This window comes from Neovison vison, chromosome 4 (genome assembly GCF_020171115.1).
Source record: "Neovison vison isolate M4711 chromosome 4, ASM_NN_V1, whole genome shotgun sequence".
NCBI lineage: Eukaryota > Metazoa > Chordata > Mammalia > Carnivora > Mustelidae > Neogale > Neogale vison.
The window spans coordinates 228,735,570-228,760,186 of record NC_058094.1 but is presented as its reverse complement, the minus strand read 5'-3'; the positions used below and the strand labels follow the sequence as shown (position 1 = coordinate 228,760,186).

General features: G+C 51.1%; 1 protein-coding gene across 1 annotated transcript; it reads left to right on the top strand.

Annotated features, from left to right (window-relative positions):
- Nucleotides 1-4,192: 4,192 nt before the first annotated feature.
- On the top strand, nucleotides 4,193-10,383 carry CNPY1 (canopy FGF signaling regulator 1). The gene is made up of 3 exons (XM_044244662.1): nucleotides 4,193-4,438; nucleotides 6,142-6,238; nucleotides 10,295-10,383. Exons 1-3 carry the CDS (start codon nucleotides 4,295-4,297, stop codon nucleotides 10,330-10,332), a joined length of 279 nt encoding a protein of 92 aa, XP_044100597.1. The 5' UTR covers nucleotides 4,193-4,294; the 3' UTR covers nucleotides 10,333-10,383.
- Nucleotides 10,384-24,617: the final 14,234 nt, after the last annotated feature.

The following is a 24,617-nucleotide window of genomic DNA, read 5'->3' as shown; positions in this document are numbered from 1 at the left end:
TAAGACTGACTCTTTTCATTATTCAGATTAAAGAAGGCAAAATGCTGATGTTATTTCCATAAATTTACTGTGCCTTTGTGGCATATTGTGCTGAAATCTTTGTATTTTTGTCCCCAACGTTTCATTGATTGCAGAAATTCACCTGTTTTAACATGGAATTGATGGTAACTGGAAAAACTGATATTAATTCTATTATGTGTTGGCTGGCTTTAGTTCCCTAAACAAAGGCTACTTAAAGTCTCTGTTATTGATTAAGTCCAGATGGAATTCACTTCTACTGATACACAGAACACAGGCAGATTCGCCAGATCGTATTATTCCTCATCGAAACGAGCTCCTTTAGCTCTCTAATTATATTGTCTAATAAAACTAAACAGTCAATGCTATTTGCATATTATATGAAGAAGTGTCATACAACAAACTCATAGCAGTCAATTAACATAAAAGCTAATTATATAGCTCATCATCTTACAAGTTTCTGAATTCATGCTTCCCCTGTCGTAGCCTAGAGCAAAGGAGGCTTGAATTTTCCCTTCTAAATATTGACTTTTAACTAATATCAGAAGTGATTTCAACATTTTTATGGATGAAAAGTTAGTGATGAAGCCAGACGCAATATTTGCTATAATGCAATTAAAATTTCTATATGAACTAAACCTTTAGAAAGAGAATCTTTGCAACGATACGAACTCAATTATCAGTCACTAAGCAGTTAAGTACTGGTTTCATATCTGTGGAAAAAGATAAGTGAGATTTATTTGAGATTGCCAGGCTGTTATGCAAAAGACACAGCTACCACAAGAACGTTTCCACGCCCAATTGTACCCTGTAACGTAACTGTATTCCTGCCTAATTGTGATAGCTATCAAGCAAGAAATTCGCTACAAGCCGAGCGGAGGCACAGTAATGAACGCACAGGGGAGGCACTGTGCCACTCACTGTCGGGAAGGTGTGTGCACAGACCCCTCTCTCCAGTTTCCTACAGAACCCAAAGCCAAAACCTCCAGCTCCTTTCCCCCGCTGCTCTCAAGCCCGGGTACCTCCTTCCACCCCGGTTTCATTGCCCTCAGAGCAAGGCCAGGGTCAGAAGAAGCCTGAAAGGAAACAGAAACAGACAGGACATCGACTAAGGGGGATTCCGAGTTGCAGGTAGGATTCAGAAGGGCAAAAGTTAGGATCTACTTCACACACAATGAAGTCATAACGGATCCCTTCTGTGTGCATAACTCACAGCAACGAGCCCATGTTGGAAAAGTCAGAGTGATAAGAAAACTGCCAGAGTCGGGTTTTCTCCGCGTACAATGATGGCGGCCGTCTCCATTCATATTGTAATGAGGCCAGTATCTCCGAGACCGTCCTTGCGGGGTGGAGACAGCCCTCCCCGAAGATTACAATAGCAGTTGCGTTATTGACAAGTACTATTCAAAACCTTCATAGTACAGAAAGAAAGACTTCGTTTTATTCCACTTGTCTCAATACTTACTGCCCTCTTACAATCAAAACACTCTGACGGGAGAAAAAGGCCCAGTTATTCCATGAACAGTCGTTAAATTTCCCGAAGGCAGTTCGGCTAACTGCACTCAGTTCAAACTGCAATCCTGTGCCTTGTAGCAAACGTGGAAAGCAGCTTTTTCTTTAGCATTTTCTCATAAAATTGGGTGCTTTGATTGAGATTTTAAAATCCATTATTTTTTTAAGTCTTCTGAAATAGCCTCCACTCATCTCCTGTTGGTGTTTTTCCTTTCTTGTTTTTAGTGGAGATTGCAATGAACCATTTCCGAGCTATCTGCTGGCAAGTAGTTTCTACTCTTCAAGAATGCTTCCTCCACAGGGCCAGCTAACGACATGTTCAAAAGCCCGTTCGCCTCCAGACTCACAAAACAACAACAGTTCACGTGTTGATCTCTTGCTGGGAACATATCTGTGTTAAAACAGGCACCACACTCGTCTATTTGAACGTGGACATTTACACTCCCAAAATTGAAAAAAAAAATCCATTTCGTGGCCAGTTTTCATGTGGGGACTGTTTTTAAAAAGTCTCAGCCCCGGAAACAAACAGCAACCCTCTCAAAATAAGTTGTGGAGGCCGTATGCCCATTAACCTCTGATCTGCTCACCTCCAAGACGCTGGGCGATTTCTGCACACCGCCCGGGACCTTAGGGCAATTTAAAACAACAACAACAACACATATTCGAGAGTGGTCTCAGGTCAACGTGAACATACTGGAATGTGTGAGGTTTCCCCAAGCTCTTCGGGGCTCAGACCCCCGTCCTCCTGAGATTCCCACTCCCACCCTATTTCTTTTCCAACTGGGGACGACAGGGGACGGAGTGGGTGGAGAGAGGATCCAGAGTGGACTTCTCCGTTACAGGTAGATTTTTTTAAGTGAAAGGGTGCACTCATGTCCAGAAAGTAAAATGCTGCTTTGCTGACAAGGAGAAAGCGGGGTGAAGTATTTCAGACATAGCAGGCACACCGAAGGGCCGCTGCCTGGCAGGAAAAAACCCTCATCATTCTGCTAATGATCTGCTTGATTAACTGTAATTAAGAATTTACCTCTGTGTTTTATGACTTGCAGACCCAATACAAATATAATCCGTAGCTCCTGTAAATTCATAAAACGGATTTTCGGTTTGCCTGTTTACCCACCTATTACCGTTTTTTGTTGTGGTGGTGGTGTGGGTTTTTTTTTTTTTTTTTTTTTTTTTTTACAATTTACAGTGCTCGATGGGCAGCATTAAAAGTGGAAGTAAAAGGCAATTTGTATTCGGAACGCGCGCTTGAGGCCGCTTTCTTTAGGGTCCTTTGACTGAGACATTAAACACACACACGCTCGGGAGTTTTTAAAAACTGATGGTTTGGTGAACAAGCAAGGACATGTGTTGGTATATTCTAGTTTAACAAACGATTTAACTGCGAAAAATGAGCGCGTGGGCCTAGAAAGACTGGACGTCAAAACCAGTTTGGGGGGACTGGCGGGGACACGGCTACCGCGCACACGGTGGGGGCAGCGGGAAGTGAAGCAGGGGGGGATTTTTTTTGGCTTTTCCCCGTCCACGGTTCTGTTTTTCACGGAGTCGACCCCTCCCCGGAGCGGGGGCGGACGGCGGGGGGGGGGGGCCCGGAGCCAGGGAGCGGCGGTCCGAAGGCGCGGGCGGGCAGGGCCACCGCGCCGGGCTGCGCTCGCCCGGGAACCCGCGGCCAGATGGCGGGAGGCGCGGGGACCCTTTGTGCGCCCCGAGCGCGCGCCTCAAAGCCGCGCGGTCGCCGGCACCGGAAGGGTTCACACTGCGTCTGAAAGGGGACAATGGAGTCTGGATGGATCAACATCGGCGAAACCGAGTTCATTTGCGATTCAGCCCCTTTCAGCGCGGTTGTCATGCAAACTTCCTACTTTGATCAGCAGAGGGTGGCGAGGGAGAAAGCCCGCAGAGGCCGGGCCGCGGCGCGTCCGCGGCGCCCTTGGCGGGTCCCCGCCCCCTTCCGGAAGGAGCCGCGGGGACGCCGCATCCTGCACCTTGACCTGTCTAGACGGGCCCCGAGTTTTTGTCTCGGTTTCCAAGGGCGCGGGGCGCTCTTTGACCCCCGCGCGGTGCGGAGGTGGCGGCCACGGGGTCCTCTGAATCCTCGCCGGATTCCGGAGGGAGCGGGGCGCGCGGAGACGGGCACCAGCTGTCCCCAGAGCCCGCGGCCGCGCCGGGGGCCCGCCCTGCCCGCCCCTCTCCCCCCGCGCCCGCGGGCGTCAGCGCGGCGGCCGGGCACCCGCGCCCCGGGGCGCACCTCTGGGCTCCGCCGGGCTGGTCCGAGATGCGAGGGGCGCGCTGCCTCGCCGCGTCTCCGTCCCTCCCTGGCCCCTCGTCCTCTCTAGGTTCCGCGTCTTTCGCTCTCCCTCCCTCCCGCTCTCTCCCTCTCTCCTGCAAGTCCATAATCACAGCCATTTTCTGTACTCGGTGCCTTCGTGTGCGTGCTCGGGGACTTTTCAGGAGGATGACCCGCACAAGTGGACTTTATAGTTTGCATATAGGGTTTTGCCTGCCCCCTTGCAAACACCCGCCCTTTTGCAAAAGCGCCTTTTTACGCTCACTTGGTGAATTCTGTAAGGGGGACATTCTGCTGCAAGGGGGACGCAGGTCGGCGTTCACGGGGGTGGCGAATGTCTCCATGTGCCTCCCCGCGAGCCCTCTCGCGCCCCGAGCGCACAAGACCGCTTCCCTGCCCGTGTTGTCTTCGCAGGTCCCCCTGGCCCGCTCGGAGGCTTTCCTGGCCGACCTGTTGGATGGCGTGTGCGAGCGGATGAACGAGTACAAGCTGGAAGAAGACCCCGTGACCAAGGAGAAGGCGTTTAAGAGATTTGCCCCAAGGAAAGGAGACAAAATATACAAAGAATTTAAAAAATTCTATTTCTATTCTGATGCTTACAGACCTTTGAAATTCGCGGTAAGCTCTCTTCCCGGGCAGGTGTACCCTGGGCGCCAGAACACTCTCTGGTTTCTCTTTTTCGCTATTTGCTTGGGTTGGTGAGTTTGGAGGCGAGACACTGAGCATTCGAATGTTATGTTTGCTTTGTGGTCCTGCCTTTTCAGTGGTGACTGGGCATTGAGGAATGTGAGACACCTAACGGGGGCTCTGGAGACAGGAGACATTTTCCAGAAAGTGCTGTGGTAGCTCCCAGGGACTCTGAGACACAGTCTGTGTGTTTCTGTGCCGTGGGGGCTTGGGGAGGAGTCCCTTCCAGGTTCCCACAGAAAGACTCAGGGGTCGTGGCTCCTAGGTTAAAATCCAAATTAAAATGAATGTTGCTTTCAAATATTTACAGCCAAATGGTAGAGGAAGAGTGACATACATCATCCGTTCACCCCCCCCCCCAACTTTCAGGCTTCACAGAAGAGAGAGAATTTCTTTCCTGAGTTAATTCAAGTATTTTAGCACAAACTAAGTTAAACAAAGGCTTAGGTATGATAGCTGGCTTAATGCCAAACTTCCGTCCAGTACAGTGTTTATTTTAGATGAAGGCTGGCCTCTGGGTTGCTAGAATGTGCCAGGCAAAATATATTCCAATATATTTCACTTTACTTAATGCTGTTGAATCAGACGAACTGATGGGAAAGCCTGTTTAAAAAATGTATTAAGTTCACATATTGGCCAAAATGTCAAGCATGCTGAAACCCTGAAATAAGGGCTTTAGCTGACTTTTGAAGATTTCATTTTAATTAAAAAGTAGAGGCAATAATTCCAGGTTAAAAGTACTGTGGAAGAGAAATTGCAATGAGTGAGTGTGCTTGCATTTCACAGGTTTTAAATCAACACATTATAGTGGAATTTAAATATTTTTAAAGGCCATTGAAAAATTTTAAAGTCTTGCTTAATGAACTTGGAAAATGATTTGCAAGTCTCGAGTGAATGCCCTTCTGCAGCTTCCTAATTCCTGAAACTGTAGCCCTGTGCGTCTCTAACACAGACACACACTTCACTTAGAGTTGAAGATTTTTTTTTTTTAATGTCTGGGCAAATTTGGGCCCCTTCTTCTCTGAAAAGTTAGATTTGGAGGTAGAAGCAGAGTGAAATTATGAACGGATCTCTAAATGGTAGGAAAAGAAACTTCCCCGAGTAACTGTCAAGCCTGTTACCCACAGTGGGATTGAGGCCCGGTTTGTTTTGATGGCTTTCAGCGATTGTTTTCACACTTCAGACTCTGTTTTAAAACCACAACGTGGATTATTCTGTTAAATCTGAGGGAACCGGGTTTAACCATTTCCAAGGAGCTGTGTTCTTTAAAGGGTTCTAAAACAAACAAAAACAAAGCTAAGACTTTTCGGCCCCACCTAGGAGACCCATTTCTTCCTAGTCCTCACATTCCAATTTAAGGGAGAGGAACAGATACAAAGAACTAGTTTCCTCCCTTACCCTCGTCTTTCAACACCACTAATCAGTTGGTTAAGTCCCAGGAAAATGATGCAATTAACATTCTGGGGAGAGGGGGTCGAGCCAATGCCGTGATGTCTTAAACCAAGGGGGCTAGTAAAAACGGGCCACCTTGGCAACCCGATTTTCTATTCTCAGCTAAGAAAATGTTGGTAAGCGCTTCTAACCAGACGCCCCGTGTGCGTCTCTCCCCCTGTGCTGTGATTCCGTTTCCGCAGTGCGAGGCCATACTAGAGGAGCACGAAGACGAGATACTCTCCCTTATCGCCCAGGAGGCACATCACCTCGCTGACAAGCTGTGCAGTGGAAAGGCAGGTACTGTGTCTGATGTAACATGTGTCCTCGCGCGCCCACCCCTTCTCCCCCTGCGCCGCACCATGTTTTTTCAAACGGCGCCTTGCTTTCTCCCTGCCACCGAGGGCTCTCCACTGAATCAGAAGGACACCGAGTGGGAGAGAACAAACAAACAAAACCACAGGGCTCCGGGGGCTCCAGCTCCCTCCTTGACACTTCTTGCCTCTGCTTTGTCAGCAGAGTCTAAGGGGCTCAGGCTAGATTCTTAGATGTTAAGGACCACGTGCTCATCAGAATCGGACGGATCCAAAGCACTTTCTCTTTCCAAACTCCGAGAAAGCTGGGCTTCTCCATCCTGCCTCAGGAAGGAGAATCTCTTTAGGACTTGCCTGCAGACAGAAGGTGGGATCTTTATTTAGTGCGAGATTTTGAAAAGGTTTTTGTTTGTTTGTTTGTTGATCGGTAAGGGGAGCTGGATATTTGTTTTTCAAGTTAATTTCCCAGAAATCCACTTGTTCTTAAAATATCTTTCTTTCTGGCAGAGGGTAGAAAAGAATACTTGGGTTATATTCACACACACACCCACACACACACACACACACTCAGAAGCTAGATAAATTACAGAACTTGATTCCTACGAAGTTGAAACTATGTTACTACCATTGGCCTTTCCACCTGTTTGGTGGCCTGTGAACCCTCTAGGAGAGTATCACTATGATGCTTATTTAAAACACTTACCAGAATGTAGCCAAGTTGGGCAGCCTTTTCAGAGATCTTGGAGAAAATGAACCATGCAAATGAAGACAGTGATTTAAAGTCCTGGAAGTACTTTTACGCCATTGCAGAATCTTGAGATATTTAGCAATTGCTTATAATAAAGTATAATGCACCTGCATCCGCAGTATCGAATTTAGTGCCAAAATCCTTAAAATAATGTTTACTGCACATTTGTAGGTAAATATTCATGTCATTGAAAGTTATTAAAGAAGAAAGTTATAAATGCACATTAACAGGGAAAAGTTTTCTTACTCTGAGTAGATAATAGGGTTGTTTTCTGCTTAAAATCCAGTTTGAAAAATAATAATACGATCCAGTTTGGTTGGGAGTCTGAAGAAGAGTACACGGCATGACGCAGTTAGGGTCGTCCGGGACTAGGGTCGTCCGGGTGGGGGAGAGCTGGCTCCTGGAGTTCAGTTACCTAATGTTGCAATGTTGTGAAATTCACATCAATAAGGGCATAGCCTCGATTTCCCAAAGAAAGTATTTTCGAAGTTTTTCAAACAATTTGGAGATGTACATATGCTTGAAGATACAAGCAAAAATGCAATGACCAAGCCAGAAAATGTCTGTTTTCCTGTTTTTTCCTCACAAAGGGTTTGGACGCATCATAACCATCTGTGGCAAATGCAACAAATTTGCTCTATAGACACCTGTTCAAACCTTACAGGCAGGCCTGAGAAAGTTCCACCAAGTCTTTACAGCAGCCCTTGACCCACATAATCAGATCCTGGGGGAAAGGCTCTGTGCCTAAATGCCGCAGTTTGACTTGAGTTCAGTAATGTCTTTTCACTCCTTTTGCGTATTTATAATAAGAAAAATAAACGTGAACCCCGAGAAAATATGAGCATAAGGGGAAACTAAGATACACACACGGCTACTGGTGTAACATAAAACATTAGATAACTAATTCTCAGTAGCGTTTAATTGTTTGAAAACTGGTGAAGTCCTTACACTCTAAACAGAAACATCAGAGCCGCGGGACTCCCGAGAAGGCCAGCTAGCCACCCCAGAGGTAACCGTCTCTGACTGCACCACAGTGCCGTGGTCTCCAAGCTGGGTTTCTCTGTGAAACCCATTTATGGAGGTTACGGATATCAGTTAAAAACTGCGGGTTTGTTAATCCTGAAAAGAGGCTAGACTCCCCCCCCACACCCCCGAGTCTGCTACTGTTGAAGTAAGTTAACAGCCCATAGCAAGATGGACGTTTTTCAAACTTAAAAATTATTGCCAGAAAAGGCTAAAGCAACACATCAGTAAGAAAAATGGCATGTGCGGACCCCGACAACAAAGAAGCGGTGTGTTTTAACATATTGGGACGGTTTCAGATGACCGCGTAGAAGGTGAGACGCTCCCGCGGTAGAAGAACTGGGGCGCTCTCCCACGGAACGTTTATATGGGGTAGCAGGTGTCCTGTGTGAGCTCGGCGTCCGTGCCCTGCTTCTCGAGGTAATACTTTACCTTGTTCTGTTGTCCTGCAACTTTACTGTGATGGACCTCCTCGTTTTAAAGATGTTTGGAAGACATGGGTGTGTGTGTGTGTGTACATACGTGTACTAGAGGCTCTGAACGTGCCTTAACCAGTGACATGCTACCTAGAGGCTGCGGTGTCCAAGACACTCCACTGAGGTCTGCAAAAATGTCTACAGACCATTTTTAGGGAGATAACGTCTCTTAAACAGATGCTTCTAGAACTAGAGCTTTAATTGGAAAGTTGGTCCCTTTTTCTACTTTATGCATGTGTGTGTGCACGTGCATTTCTTATATGCGTTTATATATGAATTTTGCTTTTTTCTCTTTCACGTAGGCCAATTCACTTTAATTTTTCAATAAGTATGTAGTCGCAGATGAGGGCACACTCACAGACTTTAAGACTTCCGCTTTCATGAGGTATAATTGACATGAAATTGTAAGGTGTTGGAAGACTGCGTCGTGGTGATTTGGTGTGTGCGTGCGTCAGGAGAGATCCCTCCCGTCCACTGATTCCTTAAGTGGAGTATCAGGACTGACAGTGCACCCCCAGCCACAAACAGCAAACGGGGGAGGATGGAGAAAACATCTGTTACATTCAAGATGACCGTTTGGATGTTAAAATAACACATCAGTGGGATTTTCACAAACATTATGTTCCACCTTTTGAATCAGTAAAGAAAACCTCAGTGAAAGACGATCTGATTGCAGATGGGGCTGTGGATACCCCCGCCGCTTTAATCACTGCATAAAACAAAAGTTCACCAAATACATCCCGTTGTTGGGGTGTAAGACAGAATAAGAGGGCTACCCCATACGTAATCTTGGGGGGTTTTCCCGTAGACAAAAATAAAAAAAAGAAGAAAAGTGAGCTCATTAGATTTTCCTGATGGAATATTTTGTGGCCCGTGACCCAGGCTTTGCCAGATTGTCATTTTAACGTCTTGAAGTCAAGATGATGTTTTAAAATCTTAATAAGATAATTGGGTCATGATAAAAAGTGTAGCTATATTCCACTGATGGTAGAGAACGTAACACTCTAGCTCATGGGTGAATGGGTAGTCTGTGGTTTGTGGGGTCGTCATTAGCTAGAGTGTGACGGTGTCGAAGCAAAGACAGAAATGTCTTCTGGACGCACGTCACTTCTGCTTTCATAGTAAATCTGAACATTTAAACCGTTAGACTGACGAATCTGTCACATGATCATTTGAAGGCAACACAGGAAATAAGGCACCAAGTATCTTGAAATGTTTTGCCTGCATTTAAAGGAAAAGCATTTTTACCTTTCTGTGCAGCCTTCCCAATGATAGTATTGAATGATAATATGCCAAATGATTACTTTCAAAGGTCGGTATATTCCTGTTTTAAATAAACGATGTAGTTAAGATAATCCGTAGTCTTTTTAAAGAGAATTGGCATGAATTGCTTCCAGTTGGAAAAGGAGTGTGTGTTAGAGCATCTCCTTGCCTCTCTGCTCCTTGGGATAAACGCCAGGCGTGCTGTGCCCCAATTTAAAGCATTCCTTAAATACTCCCAAGGCCATGGGCAAAGCGGTATGATCCCTGGGCTTGGGGTTTTAAATATTCCAGGAAAAAAAGGCTGGAAGATGGGACTAGAATAGCACAGCCTTGACAGGTGTCGAGGCTAGGTTTGGAGTCCGAGGGAGTAGACTATACCCTTTTTTCTGCTTGTGTGTGTATTTGAAAATTTCCACGATAAAAAAGGCTTTAAAATATGCTTCCGTAAAAATGTGGGGTTTTGCAGAAAGTTAGTGACTCACACGCTGTGATTAAATGTGAGAGTGATGTTGTGTAACTTTCTTCCCCCCAGATCTCTGCAAAACCGCTGCTAAGCAGACCGAACTCTAGGGTGCCAGGCCCATCAGGTGGTACGGAGAGAGCCGCGGCGCACAGGTCAACACCCACGTTCATATCTTTTTGTTTCTTCACGGGAAGAAAGTCTGCATCTCTCATTTATACCATGTCGTCTCATGTATGACATTTTTTTGGAAAATCCGTTGTTTGGCATCACAACAAACCTGGTTCTTCCTGGTTCTTTCTATAGGGGAGGTGAGGGAGGGCATAAAACAAATTACCTTTCTGGATTTTGGTACAGACAGAGTTGGGAGTAAAGCATTTAATTTGATAATAAGAAAAAAGCGAAGCCATTTCATAAATGAAATAAGGATCTGATAATGCATATTGTTTATTTGGTGCACGTCTACAAGTATCTGTTCTCTTTGATAAGAACTTGATTTGATTTCTTAAATACTTGATCAGTCAGGAAATTAAGAAAATATATTGCTACAAATTCCAGATTATGTCTTCTTGGATCTATATGGTGATCAGTAAAAGAAACAAGCTTATTTTATATCAGGAATGAAAATCAAATTTCCAGCTTTAACCCTAAGTTTAAAAACTTTTTAATCTCTAAAATGTAATTGAATATGTAAAAAATAATGAATATTTTTACAGCGAGCAGGATGGTGGTCTTTCTCATGCGTACCTTCTGAATTCAGATGATTCAGAAAGTCGATTTATGATTACACTGTGCATTCTTCAAAGATGATACCAATGACCATGTTTTGTTTTGCTGCAAACTCTAGCGTGTGTGTGTGTGTTTGAAAAGACTTTCGGCTAACAGTCAGCATCTGTATCTTCCTCCTAACTAACCTGTTATTCTCCCGACTTGGGTGTTTTGGTAGGTGTGGAGGTGGAGGGGAGGGAAGACCTTATGAGAAATCACCCATTGATCACACTTTATGCAGAACCTAGTAAACATATTGCTCTTGGGTATTTCACTGTCTCTGTTGAATTTACATTCAATGGAATCTGACTTTAATTATTTAAAATGTCAGGATGTGTTCCACACACTTCTTTTTAAAAGAAGAAATGCTTGTTGTTGGCAGTGAGAATTTTCCAGATAGGATAAGATAAATTCTGCCCTCAAAGAGCAAAAACCCTCTTGTAATGTGGTCCATCATTGCCTGTTAATCTCAGCTAAGGCTTCGGCCAGGAGGGAGTTCTGAAACTTAGGAACATTTACCAAAATTAAGGGGAAGCAGTTTCCACTTTTTTCCTTCTTTCCCCTCACTTCTTACTGGAAGTCAGAATTTTAAATTCATGTCACTTTTTTCTTTGGGGAAACGGAAAGGCATGTGATGTTTGGACACATCTGTGGCTGGTTAACAAGGACAGACCCTACGTATTGGAGCCCAGGGAACCTGCACTGATAGAAAATGGAAATGGGCTTCCAGAACAATTAGCCCCATCTTTCAGTCAGGTAGCAAAGTTGTGATTTACAGCACGGTCCCTACATCTTTACGTAAACCTGTCTATTTAAGATTAATTCAGCATTTCAGATAGCTCCGAGTCATGAACACCTCCCAGACTTGGGCTTCCTTGGTAGGTGCACTGCCCACGAGCCTGATTCCTTCATGAGAGCATGACCGTGGCCGTGGCGGGCAGGTGCGCCCAGAGCTGGCACATCCGTGACCGTGCAAGTTTGACCTCAGGCTTCCCAGACTCTCACTGGTCATTGTCACAAAGTCTCAGATACAGACACGGCTAACAACCTAAGTGAACCTGAGGGCTCCGTCTTCCTTCCCCCGTGGAAGTTCTCACGGGTGGTGAAACGCTTGCTTTGACCGGAGAGAACCACGCATCTCGCCTCTAATAGCGATCCTTGAAGGTCTTGCCAAATATGGCTTTTCAGTTGTTTCTTATCTCCCAGGAAAACTAGTCTTGTGTCTTTGAAGATTTTTGGTAGCTCCTGACTTACCTACTTGTTCTTTCCAGAGTTTTTTTCCCAGCTCAAACTTGTTAAGCTCATGTAAATACTGTGACTTGCTAAGTTACTGATTAAATATACGTTTGCGGGATAGACATGATCACCACGTTTCTTACAGCTGCAAACATGCAGGAGTTTCCCTGTAGGGCACAGTCAGGCTGTGGTGCTTTCACTAATGAGCGATAATGAGACAGAGTAGTTGCTCGCTTTAGCGTCCCTCTGAGCCGCAGTCCTGCCTTCTTAATGATGCTTGTTGACCCAAACCAAAACAAAGCAAAAAGCCTGGAAAAAAAAAAAAAAGCAACACCCAAACACCCAAAGTGTGGCACAAAAGTTTCTCAGAATCAATGAAAAGCAACTTAATTCTGGGTCAGAAAGATTCCTGGAGGAAAAAAAGTGGGAGGTGTGATGTTCATTAAAATAATGGGGAGAGCAGGCACGTTCGGGCAGTGGTTTCAAATCGTGCTTTTATGAGACAGGTTCTTTCGGTCTCCCTGGAAGGCTCTGGGAACCTGTTCTCATAAAGAGAAACCAAATTGGCTGCAATGCACTGTTTATATTCTGTTACGTGGATCACTACTTGCTAAGAATAAGCCAAGACCAGTGAATCCATTTCACCGAGGAGTGGAAAGTGGAATTGAGCCAAAGTCTCAAATGGGAGAAATCAATACTTGATTTACTAAGACAAGCCCTAAAAAACCAGAGTCAATAGCTGGTTATATTTGTTCTGCCTACTTCTCGGCTTGGGTTGGTATATATTCATGTATGTAATGGCTTCATGTAAATAAAAAAATTGTAAACTATTGCTCTTAAAATTCAGGTTATAATGGAATCGGAGGAGAAGCCATTCTTTGATGTGATGCTGTGGCCTGTTTTAAGATTTGACACAAATTTCGGAGCTAATCTTAAATCTCGAAGCCCACCCAGTAGCATATTATGTAATTTTATACCAAAATGTAATTAGCAATGAAAGTAAATTGTCACAACACCTGTTAGACACAAGTGTACGTTTTGTTATGATTTTCTGCCTGTAACTTACTGCCCCTTCATACATTTCCTGAAATTCTCAGATTAGGTGCCTAGATTTATAGCAAGGAATTGGATAGATAAAAGACCAAAGGAGATCAATGAAATTGAAGTATGGAATCATAGACATTCATTGCCCTTGCGTTACCTAGGATAAGACGCAGCAGACGACTATGTCCTCTCCCTTAGTACCCAATGCCCCTGGCCCTGAACGTGTATTTGCTGAGGGGGAACAGCCCACTGGTTTTGTCCATTTCCAAAACCTGCCCTTCTTGGAGATGGTGATTAAATTTAATGTACAGTGAGCTCATTTGTCTGTAAGGACATTACCAGAGAAATCTAGTTTGGCTTGTGAGGTGGGTCTGAACCATCAGAAGTAGAGTTCTCCACCTTTCTGGGTGCTCGGAGGCCCTGGAGACGGGCGGGAGCACGGAAACACAGATGCGCGCAAACCCACCCCCGTACATGGAAATGAGGTCTGGACCCCGAGAAGTCACGTGAAGCTGGGATTGCTCCAAGGTGCACATCTCAGAGGAAAACGTGTCTGGAAATATCTGTAATTCCTTAAGGGAAAAAAAAAATCATTCCTGTGCTCCTTAATCTTGATTTTCAAGAAAGAAAAAAATATGCTAAATTTTAACAGATATATAGAAAATAGTCTGTGTCACAAGGTAGTTACAAAACACAGTCCATCTGTTAAGAAGTTCCTGGAAAACAACGAGCTTGGAGACTCTGCTGGAAACGCATCAGAATTGTATTGTGATGTGGCTCGTTATTACGGGAACACAGATTTGATCTGGCCAGCCGCGGGTCGAGACCGTAACCCCCAAAACATAAGGGGACAAAGTGGAAGCCCGTACAGTGAGGTGAGCAGTTAAATAGACGAGAGAACAGCCGTGTTCCCCGCAACGCCAGCGTGGGCGACAGCCGGCGGCACACTTGGCTGAGCTGGGACACACCCCTGAGCCGCGCACGTCTGCCCTTGGAGCAACAGAGCCTCCGGGAACTTCCTCCTCCGTTCGGGGATGTCACTAAGCCAGTGTGGAAGGTATGCAGGTTACATAACAGAAGGTCGGATGGCCAGTGTCAGCTAATTAAGCATGGCTGAGACCCGGAAAGATCCTGTAAGTGATGAGTTAAAATATTAATACCGATTTCCAACTTCATGAATAGCGAGGCCGGCACCCGAAGAGTTAGAATGTACTACTGACATTTTATATTAAGGTTGTGGCCTCAAAGCCACTTTCCGAACAAGTGGGAGTTCCCCTGCAGCACAGTCTCGGATACCAGCCGAGAAAGGGTGATGGTAATCCTTGAGGTAACACCACTGTCAACAGAGAGAGAGAAGATTCCAATCAGGTGACTTTCATTGTCTGAAAGAAATGATCTTTATGGCTTTGTTGTTCTTCATCAAAGGGCGCTGATTAAGCATCTTCATGCCCTGTGGTTTGTAGAAGAAAGCAGAGAACCAAAAAATAGTCTATTTGGCCCCCATTAAAAATGGGCCCTGTTTAAAGCAACATTGTATTAAAACAGAGCGAAGTCTGATACAAATGCGGTTCAATGAGTGTTATTAAATTATTAGACCTTAAGGTGAAAATACACCCTTGAAATGCCTTTATATGCAATCAGAGCTGGTGATTAAATTTTAATGCCCTAAGATTAAAGGGCCACTTGAGTGAGGTATTTTGTTTTGTTTTTTTGTTTTTGGGGGTTGTTTGGTTGGGTTTGGTTTTCTAGTAGGACCCCCAGTGGGGAACAGGAGATGCTGTGAATTTGCTCCATTTTGTATACATCATGGATGCTGAAGCCTCGGCCGGTTTCCAGGGTGAAAGCGTCCAGGCCCTGGCTCATCCTCGCGTGGCAGCAGTGGCGTGGCCGTTTGCCCACCACAAGCCACAGGAAGTCCCGTGACCCCGTGTGAGGCCCAGTGGCCCCGTGTCCAGGCCCAGTGGCGCTGCAGGGTCCTGCAGGAGACAGAGGCCAGATCGGAGCCGCAAACGGGGCCGACTCTCCACCAGCGGGGGTGGTGTTTGAACCTTAAGAAGACTTTTTTTTTTTTTTTAAGAAATGGTTTTCCTTCTACCTGGTGACTGAGTGTCAAACCCATCAAAGCCTTTGTTCTTCTAGCTGGGATGACTTACTCCCACAGACGGGAGTGTTCCTGGATGCACCAGGCCAGAGGGGAGTACCCACACGGGGACCCGATCCCTCCCGGCCCGGACACCCCCATAAGCTCCCCCGGGGACCGCCGTGGTGTGACCCGAGCCCCTAGAGCAGTGGGCCCAGGTGGGCAGCCCTTTCTCCGGCCCTGGCCTGCTGCCTTGCTCTGAGCAGCCCGAGCTTGCCCTGGAGCCCGGCCGTCCGGCCCTGCGTGCCCGAGGAGCCAACGCCATGGGCCGTCACCGCCGCAGACAAAGCGCGGCTCCTTCCATTCGTTCTCTCCTCCACGGCAGCCCCGCTCCCGGCTCTGCGCTCAGGCTGGGCCCGGAATCCCGGCTCCGTGTTCTGCTCAGAGTGAGCCGTGGGCCCAAACCAGAGAAACTTCTCGCCCAAACCCTCTTCCTACCCACCCACAAGCTCACACAGACTCGATGCTGCCTGCCTAGGGCCGGGGGTGTCCCCAGCAGCCTGCGCCCCCCCCGTAACGGCCCCCAGCAGCCTGCGCCCCCCAGTAACGGCCCCCAGCAGCCTGCGCCCCCCCCAGTAACGGTCCCCAGCAGCCTGCGCCCCCCCGTAACGGCCCCCAGCAGCCTGCGCCCCCCCCCAGTAACGGTCCCCAGCAGCCTGCGCCCCCCCCCAGTAACGGTCCCCAGCAGCCTGCGCCCCCCAGTAACGGTCCCCAGCAGCCTGCGCCCCCCCGTAACGGCCCCCAGCAGCCTGCGCCCCCCCCGTAACGGCCCCCAGCAGCCTGCGCCCCCCCCCCCCAGTAACGGTCCCCAGCAGCCTGCGCCCCCCCCAGTAACGGTCCCCAGCAGCCTGCGCCCCCCAGTAACGGTCCCCAGCAGCCTGCGCCCCCCAGTAACGGTCCCCAGCAGCCTGCGCCCCCCCCCCAGTAACGGTCCCCAGCAGCCTGCGCCCCCCCCCGTAACGGTCCCCAGCAGCCTGCGCCCCCCCGTAACGGTCCCCAGCAGCCTGCGCCCCCCCCGTAACGGTCCCCAGCAGCCTGCGCCCCCCAGTAACGGTCCCCAGCAGCCTGCGCCCCCCCCGTAACGGCCCCCAGCAGCCTGCGCCCCCCCGTAACGGTCCCCAGCAGCCTGCGCCCCCCAGTAACGGTCCCCAGCAGCCTGCGCCCCCCCCGTAACGGCCCCCAGCAGCCTGCGCCCCCCAGTAACGGTCCCCAGCAGCCTGCGCCCCCCAGTAACGGTCCCCAGCAGCCTGCGCCCCCCAGTAACGGTCCCCAGCAGCCTGCGCCCCCCAGTAATGGTCCCCAGCAGCCTGTGCCCCCCCAGTAACGGTCCCCAGCAGCCTGTGCCCCCCCGTAACGGTCCCCAGCAGCCTGCGCCCCCCAGTAACGGTCCCCAGCAGCCTGCGCCCCCCCGTAACGGTCCCCAGCAGCCTGTGCCCCCCCAGTAACGGTCCCCAGCAGCCTGCGCCCCCCAGTAACGGTCCCCAGCAGCCTGCGCCCCCCAGTAACGGTCCCCCTACATGACAACACTTGCCGACCCCCACGTATCTTGAGACACCTGTGTGCTGTGAGGCCCCACTGTGAAAGGCAGAGGGGAGGTGGGCAGGGCCCCCTCCACGTTCCGATGGGGAAGCTGGGGATTCTCAATGGGAAGGGGAGAAGAGGGTGACCCCGCCGGGGGCGTCAGTGTGGATGCGGCTGCCCGCCACGCTGGACAAGCACTGGGGGCCTCATCTTCGTCCTCGAGAAGGCCACCTCCTCCTGGGCCACCAGCGTTTTGAGGTCAGTCGTGGGAAAGGCAGACCCAGAAAAGACCCCGGCTGGTGTCTGGAAGAAACCCTACCCTGACCGCCTGCTGATGAGAGGTGGGGGCTGGAACTCTGCTCCCTTCAGGGGCCATTGGTGGGAGCGAGGGGGGGATCCAGGAGGGCGAGGAGCCCACACAGACCCCCAGGGTCTCCTGCCCTGAGAAGGAAGAGGCAGAGACCTTGGGAGGGGGCAGTGGGCAGAGCGGCTGGGTGGTCTTTCGGCCAAGCCCCTGGTGGGCACCTTGCAGGGGAGTCGACACTTCCAGGTCACCTGCGATCCCAGCCGAGACAGAGACAGACCTGAGAGGGGGCAGTTGTCGGATTTGCAGATGGACTGGCAAGAACGCCAGGCCTGCCTGTCTCCCCGGGGGCCGTCGCCGTTCGCAGCCCTGGCAGCGCCTGCGGCTGGTGTCCCCCGGGCTTGCCTTGCCTGGTCGCCTGTAGGGGCAGATTTGGGGCAGGCCTGTTACTTTGAGCTGAACACAAACTCAGACCGTAAAACTATTTCATCTCCTCTTGCTACTTTCCAGCCGAGCAGAAAGCACAGAATTCTCCTTTACAGTTAGGCTCCTGCGGTGCAAGGGGTGCAGGAGAGCGGACGGAATCGTCTGGACCCTTCTGGGGTTTTCGTTTCTGTTTGATTAAGTGCCTGTGGCCAGTTTGCAGCCTGGTCGTCCTCCCTCTGAAAGCCTGACTCTGGGAGAGCGTTCTCCAACCCCAGCTAGGGACCAAGGGACCTTGTTCAGCTAGGGACTCCGTGACCTTCTGCTCCCTGGTGTGTCTGCCGGCCTGACCCACTCTGCCTGGAACCCACTGAAGAGACACTGCTGGTCCCTCTCCCCGTCCTCCTGGGAAGACCACATTCAAGATCGTCCACTGCCTTCTGCCCTTGCCCCTCCTGGAGGCCGCAGGGCAGGTTGGGGTCCCCAGGGGCCACACTGCGGGAATCCTGGGTCCTCCAAACACTTGGGAGGTGCCGGTCAAACAAGGGCCCGCTGGGCGCTGGACAGGTGGGTGGCCAGTGTCCCGAGCAGGATGGCCACAGAGGTGGCCCCTCAGTCTCTGTGGCTTGAGTCTCCTTTAAAACCAGACAAAAAGGAAAATATCACACACACACGCGCGCGCACTTTTTTCTTATAAGTAAAAAAAAAAAAAAACCTCTATTTAGAAAAATGAAGATTTAAAAAGAAAAGAATAAAGACATTCGCATGTCCCATCACCCAGATAATTGTTTGCTTCTATATGTAAGTGTGCACGCGTGTGTGGGAGGGCACGCGTGTGCACGCGTGTGAGTTAGGTGTGCAGCCGGGTGCTCTCTGGCCCAGAACTTCCACTCGAAGTGCTAGAACTTTCTTCTGGTGCTTGATATTTTCCTGCAACACAGCTCGTCGGAGCAGCAAGGGGCTCCCTCCCGGCGGGCACGGCAGCTCCAGGAGCTCGTGGCCCGCGTTGGGTCACGTGGGTTGTTTCCAGTCTTCCGTGAGCGCGAACAGGGCGGAGGTGACTTTTGGTAGCTGAACCTTGGCCAGTTCGGAACGGCTTCCTTTGAGGGGACGTTGCAGACGGGGAAGCGCCGTGAGTCTGAGCGGACGGGAGACCGGCGCGGGCGGGGTGGGAGCCGCTCCCCGGGGCTGCTTGAGGCCGCGTGAAGACCTCCAACAGCTGGCGCCCATAGGACCCGTGATGCCGTCGAGCCTAGGACAGCGCCTGCCCTCCTGAGCTGGCTCCCTGTGCGTGAGGCGTCCCCAAAGTCTTCTCGTAATTGGAAGATGCCTTGTCTTCAGTGAGGACAGTCCAGGCCCTCCAGCAGGGCCGGCTGGCAGCTTCCCCAGCTGGGGCGCCTGGACCTCCCAGGGGCACTCCATTGCTCTCGTGCTGGCCATGCTGGGGAGAACCATGAACAGGACATTAGAGTCCCTCCCACAGGCACCCCTTCCCGTCACTCTCACACAACCTTGTGTAGAAATACAATTCTTTTTTCCCCAGGCAGATGAAGAAACCAGGGTCTGGAGAGACAGGAGTGGCCACGTTCGAAGGTCCTAGTGTCCCCACTGCAGCCCCAGCGGAGAGCCCCCTCTGATGCAGTGAAGACGGACTGGTTGGACGGGACAGTCCCTGAGGTGCCTTGGGTCCATGTGAGGGCATGAGGGCGGGAGACCAGGCATCTGGGCCTCCAGACCCCCCGGAGCCCCGTGCACAGAGCACTGGAATGGAAGTCGCAGGACTTCAGGACCGAGGCTGCTCAAACATGGCCTTGTTGGCGGGTGACATCGCCCCTAAAGGTCACAACAGGAAAGTATGTGCCCATGGGAGGCAGAGGGCATGGCCCTAGTGTGGGGGCTGAGCTCGGGGATGAGGGCGACTGCGTCCATCTGCAGCGTCACAGAGGCCGGGCTCGGCGGGTGGGGGTGGCTGTCATGGCGTCCGCGTCCGTGGACACAGCAGGCTCGGAGCAGGGGCCCAAAAACCATCCCGAGGGAATGGCTGCCCCAAATACAATAATTTAGGGTATTGCCGCAGGGTCAGGCTGCGCTCCCTGTGCGCTGCGTTGGTCGCTCTCTGTCGTCATGACACTGTTCTTTGAACTTCCTTTTCTCTCCTTCTCGCCCTCAGAGGGCTGCTGGTCCTTTGGTAAACGTGCATTTCGCCTCTCAACCTCCCTCTAAAGCAGGGTTTCTTAGCCTCTTTTAATGCCGGGGAGACTTCCGGAAGCCTTGGGAAGCCCATGACCACGCCGTCCTCTGACGGATATGTACACATGCATCCAGGAGATGTAGACGATCACCAGAAACCCAACTAGACTGAAATACTTACCAAATATATTTTAACTGTGATGTGTTTCTTTGCTGATATGTTAGATAAGAAGATGCCCTCGCAGGTCTAATCAATGATTTTGAAGAAGCGACAAGCAGAGACGGCCTCGCCGTTCACCGGCAACAACAGCAGCAGGACGTGAAGGTGTCTGTGGTTTCACTGGCAACGGGAGGAGCAGAGCATCAGGCTAAGGGCGAGAAGGCACCGGAGGACACCACCGCACGACCGCACTCCCGGGCGGGGTCTGAGAAACAGAACAAATGAGCGAAGCAGGAAGAAAGAGAAACAGGGACAAACCAAGAACCAGACCCTCCCCTACAAAGAACACAGTGCTGGTCACCAGAGGGGAGGTGGCCGGGGCAGTGGGGGGACAGGACGGGGATGAAGGAGCGCACCTGAGGGACGCGCCCGGGGCAGGACGGGCTGCATCGCTCCGCGGCGCATCGGAAATGAACACGACACCGTACGTGAGCTCATGGGAATTAAAGCAAAAACTTAAAGGAATTGGCAACAAGGTGACAGGCAAGGCTGACTCCTCTCGTGGCATCATTAGGTCTGTTTCACAGCGAAAAGAACTGGCCAATTGCCAGTAGGCATTGGTGAGTGAGAACAGGATGCAGAACCCCGGGGAAGACCTCCTGCCCCAAAGCAAACAGAAAGAGGTCCACTTGTGCAGACAGGAGAATGAGGCACAGAGAGGCTCGCTGTCTGGTCTAAGGCGACACAGCAGGTCAGAACCCCACACGCGACCTTCCGCTGAAGGGCTGAAGGCAACGAGCTGACCTCCCCACGCTCCTCCCAGCCCCTCCCATTAGCATCCCGGAGAGGTCATCCGAGAAGGTCGCTGGACCACCTTTACCGCCCGTGAAGAAGACCCTTGACAGAGGTGTAAGACACGGAAAAAGGCATTTTAGGAAATAGGAAAAAAGTTCTGATAATATAAAATTCAAACCTGGACCACACATGTAGAATCACTCAATCGGGGGAATTAGAAGATTCATTTTATCACAGAAAATCTTGAAAATTCCATCCCTAGTTCTCATTTTGGGTAGCATTATAAAATTAGCAATAAGAGGGCGCCTGGGTGGCTCAGTGGCTTAAGCCTCTGCCTTCAGCTCAGGTCATGATCCAAGGGTCCTGGGATCGAGTCCCGAGTTGGGATCCCTCCTTGGCGGGGAGCCTGTTTCTCCCTCTCCCACTCCCCCTGCTTGTGTTCCCTCTCTCACTGTCTCTCTCTCTCTGTGTGTGTGTCAAATAAATAAAATCTTTTTAAAAATTAGCAATAAGACTAATAATAAGACTGCTTAAAGAAATCCTTCAAATCAAGTTTAGATTTAAAAGAAATAAATACTTACAGATAGGTTAACTGCTTGCTTCAACTTGCCATATTTTGAGTACAGTGGAAGATGTGGTCATTGGGTCTTCGGGTCCTGTGTTGCCAAAATTCTGTACAAGATAGAGTGCTCTGGGGATAAGTAGCCCCTGACAATACAGACAAGTTTCATGTTTCTGGAAATATACACCAAAAAGGACAAAACAGTATATGATTATTTTTTTCTTTCAACAAATACTCCAAATGAAAATGTCGGCAATTGGATTCTCTCTCTTTTTTTTAAGATTTTATTTATTGACAGAGAGAATAAATCTTCTGCTCCCCAGGGGGAGTGGCAGAGACAGAGGGGGAAGCAGGATTTCAGGGGAGTGGGGAGCCCGATGCGGGGCTCCACCCCAGAACCCTGGGATCATGACCTGAGCCAAAGGCAGGCACTTAACAACTAAGCCCCCCCAGATGTCCCGCGATTGGACTCTTTCAGCGTTTCCATAAATCGAAGGTATAACTTCCCCTACGTCTCCCCCTCCTCTTACTTGTTTTCGCATCCCCGTGGAGGTCAGGATTACTGTGCGCCCGCACAGGGTCATCGCTCCCCACCAAAGATGCTCCGAGGCACCACAGAGATTTCATGGGAAGAAGGGGCCCGCGCTCCCTCCAGGGTTGTCTTCCTCTCTCCTGTTTGACCAGAGGTGGTCACCGCATCTCTGCCCCATCGCTCCCCACCTTACTGCCCCCACCCCGAATCAGCCCCTCTCCATCTGTTCCTGCTCCAGGCTAGCCTGCGTGCCACAGCCAAGGTGGTCCTGGACGCTCCTCCAGCAGCTCCCCCTCCTCTGGCTGCTCCTCCTCCAGCTTCTCCTCCTCCAGCTGCTTTTCCTCCTTCTCCAGCAGCTCCCACTCCTCCAGCTGCCTCACCAGCTGTCTCTTTCCTCCAGCTGCCTCCCCCTCTCCCTGATGCTCCTCCCACTCCTCCAGCTGCCTGGCCCTCCTCCAAAGCTCCCCCTCTTCCAGGTGCCCCCCACATTCCTCTAGCAACTCCCCCTCCCCCTCCTCCAGCTGCTCCCTGTCCTCCAGCTGATCCTCCTCCAGCTGCTCCTCCTCCTCCAGCTGCTTCTCCCCCTCCTCCAGCTGCTCCCCGTCCTCCAGCTGATCCTCCTCCAGCTGCTCCCCGTCCTCCAGCTGCTCCTCCTCCAGCAGCTCCCCCTCCTCCAGCTGCTCCTCCCCCTCTTCGAGCTTCTCCCCCTCCTCCAGCTGCTCCCCCTCCTCCAGCTGCTCCTCCCCCTCCTCCAGCTGCTCCTCTTCCAGCTGCTCCTCCTCCTCCAGGTGCTCCTCCTCCTCCAGCTGCTCCTCCTCCAGCTGCTCCTCCCCCTCCAGCTGCTCCTCCTCCTCCAGCTGCTCCTCCTCCTCCAGCTGCTCCTCCTCCAGCTGCTCCTCCTCTAGCTGCTCCTCCCCCTCCTTCAGCTGCTCCACCTCTAACTTCCCCTCCACTTCCTCCACTGCCAGCAGCTGCCCCTCGTCCAGCTGCCCCCCCAGCTGTCTCCTTCCACCAGCTGCCCCCTCCTCTCATTACCTCCTGCCTCCCCGTTGCCCCCCTGCTCCTCCAGCGGCTGCCACCCCTGCCTCCTGGCCTTGCACCCCCATAGTCCCTGCAGCCTGAACTCTGCCCCTCTTGCTTCCTGGCCAGTCGCTTCTTCCCTCCCTCTCTGCATCATTCTTCCTCCCTCCAGGTTTCTGGATCCCAGAGGCCCGCTGCGACAGCGATTGAAGAGCAGGCTGAATATACAGCAAAGCCAGCCCCACAAGTCTAGTTAACATCCGTCACCTTACGGTTACCAGACCCCCTGTGTGTGACGGGGACTTTGGAGATGCCCCCTCTCAGCCGCGGTTAGATACGCACCCCGGTGTTGCCAGCCCCAGCCGCCAGGCTGCCTGGCACGCCATTTCCCGCAGATACAAGCATTGTGCCCCACACCCGAGGGCCCATACTGTTACAGGCCCGCTGAACCTCAGTAAAAAGCAAGGAGGAAGGCAGGGAGGGAGGGAGGGAGAGAGGGAGGAGGGCAGGAAGGAGGGAGGACACGGGCAAGTAAGGAACAGCAGGCTGAGAGGAAAGAGCTTGGGACGGACCCAGGAGAGCCGGCGGGCGACTTTGGTCATCCCTCACCGTTGGCTCCGGGCGACCTTGGTCATCCCTCACCCTGGGCTCCGGGTCTGTGCTACGGTGGGAAAGCGAGGGGCCACGCTCCTTTGCCCCCTCCCCGATCCGACGGTACTGGTACCGCCGTCACACTCTGCTCCATGATGCTGTCCCCACCCGTCCTCCTCGACTGCTCCTGTCCACGTGTTTTGGCCCCTCTTCCGCTGCCCTCGCCGTCCCCTCCTGCCTTCAGGAGCCCCTCAGAGGCTCCGCAGGCTCTCCTCTCCCTGGTCCGTCATCCCCATCCCTGGTGCCCGGACGACACCTCCACCCGCCCCTCACCCCCTGCCCTGCTCCTCCCACGAGCCTCATCTCAGGGCTGAGTCTGGCTTCGCTCTGCACCCTTTGTGGCTTTGTCTTCCCTTCTTTTCCTTTTGTTTCTGTGGGTTTCACTAAACTGTTTGCACACTTCTAGAGAAATTTCCGTCTTCCCCACGAGCCCATTCTCTCAGGCCGCATCAAGTGGGCCGCCGTGCTTCCTGCGCCCCCAAGGATGCCTGAAGCCAACCATGGCAACAGCCCAAGGGGCGGCCGGCCTCCGGGACCAGCTCTGAGCCCCACTGCACCGTCCTCATGCAGAAGGGACCTCGGGCCGTAAAGGGAAAAGATTCTGGACCCCTAGCCCCAAGCCCAGGTGCTTAGACAGCTCCAGCCTCATGGGTCTTGGGGCTGAGCCGCCGGCTCGGCACAAGGGGGGCTTTTCTCCAAACAGCTCCTTGCCCATCAGTGACACGTGTCCCTAACACTGTCAGGTAATGGTAAGCGTCTGAGAATGACACCGTCATGCGAGGACGGAAGAGAACGCTGTCCTGTAGCAAACCCCACGCTGGGGAGGAATTCCAGCCTTGCCCAGGGGCCCCCTCCGTGCTGCCCCCTAAGACTTTCTCTCTGACCCGCTTCCTCCTGGGGAAGGCTGGCACGCCGAAGTCAGGCCCGTCCCTGATGCTCTGCCCTGTGGCCAAGCCTCCTGGCCTCGTTGTCCCCACACCGAGCCCTGCCCCGATTAGAAATGTAGAACTGCTGGGAGCGGACGCCCCCAAACTTCCTGAGATGTTCCT

Coding starts and splice junctions, on each gene's coding strand:
- CNPY1 (XM_044244662.1), top strand. CDS start 4,295: ATGAACGAGTACAAGCTGGAAGAAGACCCCGTGACCAAGGAGAAGGCG. Junction 4,439..6,141: donor ACAGACCTTTGAAATTCGCG/GTAAGCTCTCTT, acceptor CCGTTTCCGCAG/TGCGAGGCCATACTAGAGGA. Junction 6,239..10,294: donor GCTGTGCAGTGGAAAGGCAG/GTACTGTGTCTG, acceptor TCTTCCCCCCAG/ATCTCTGCAAAACCGCTGCT.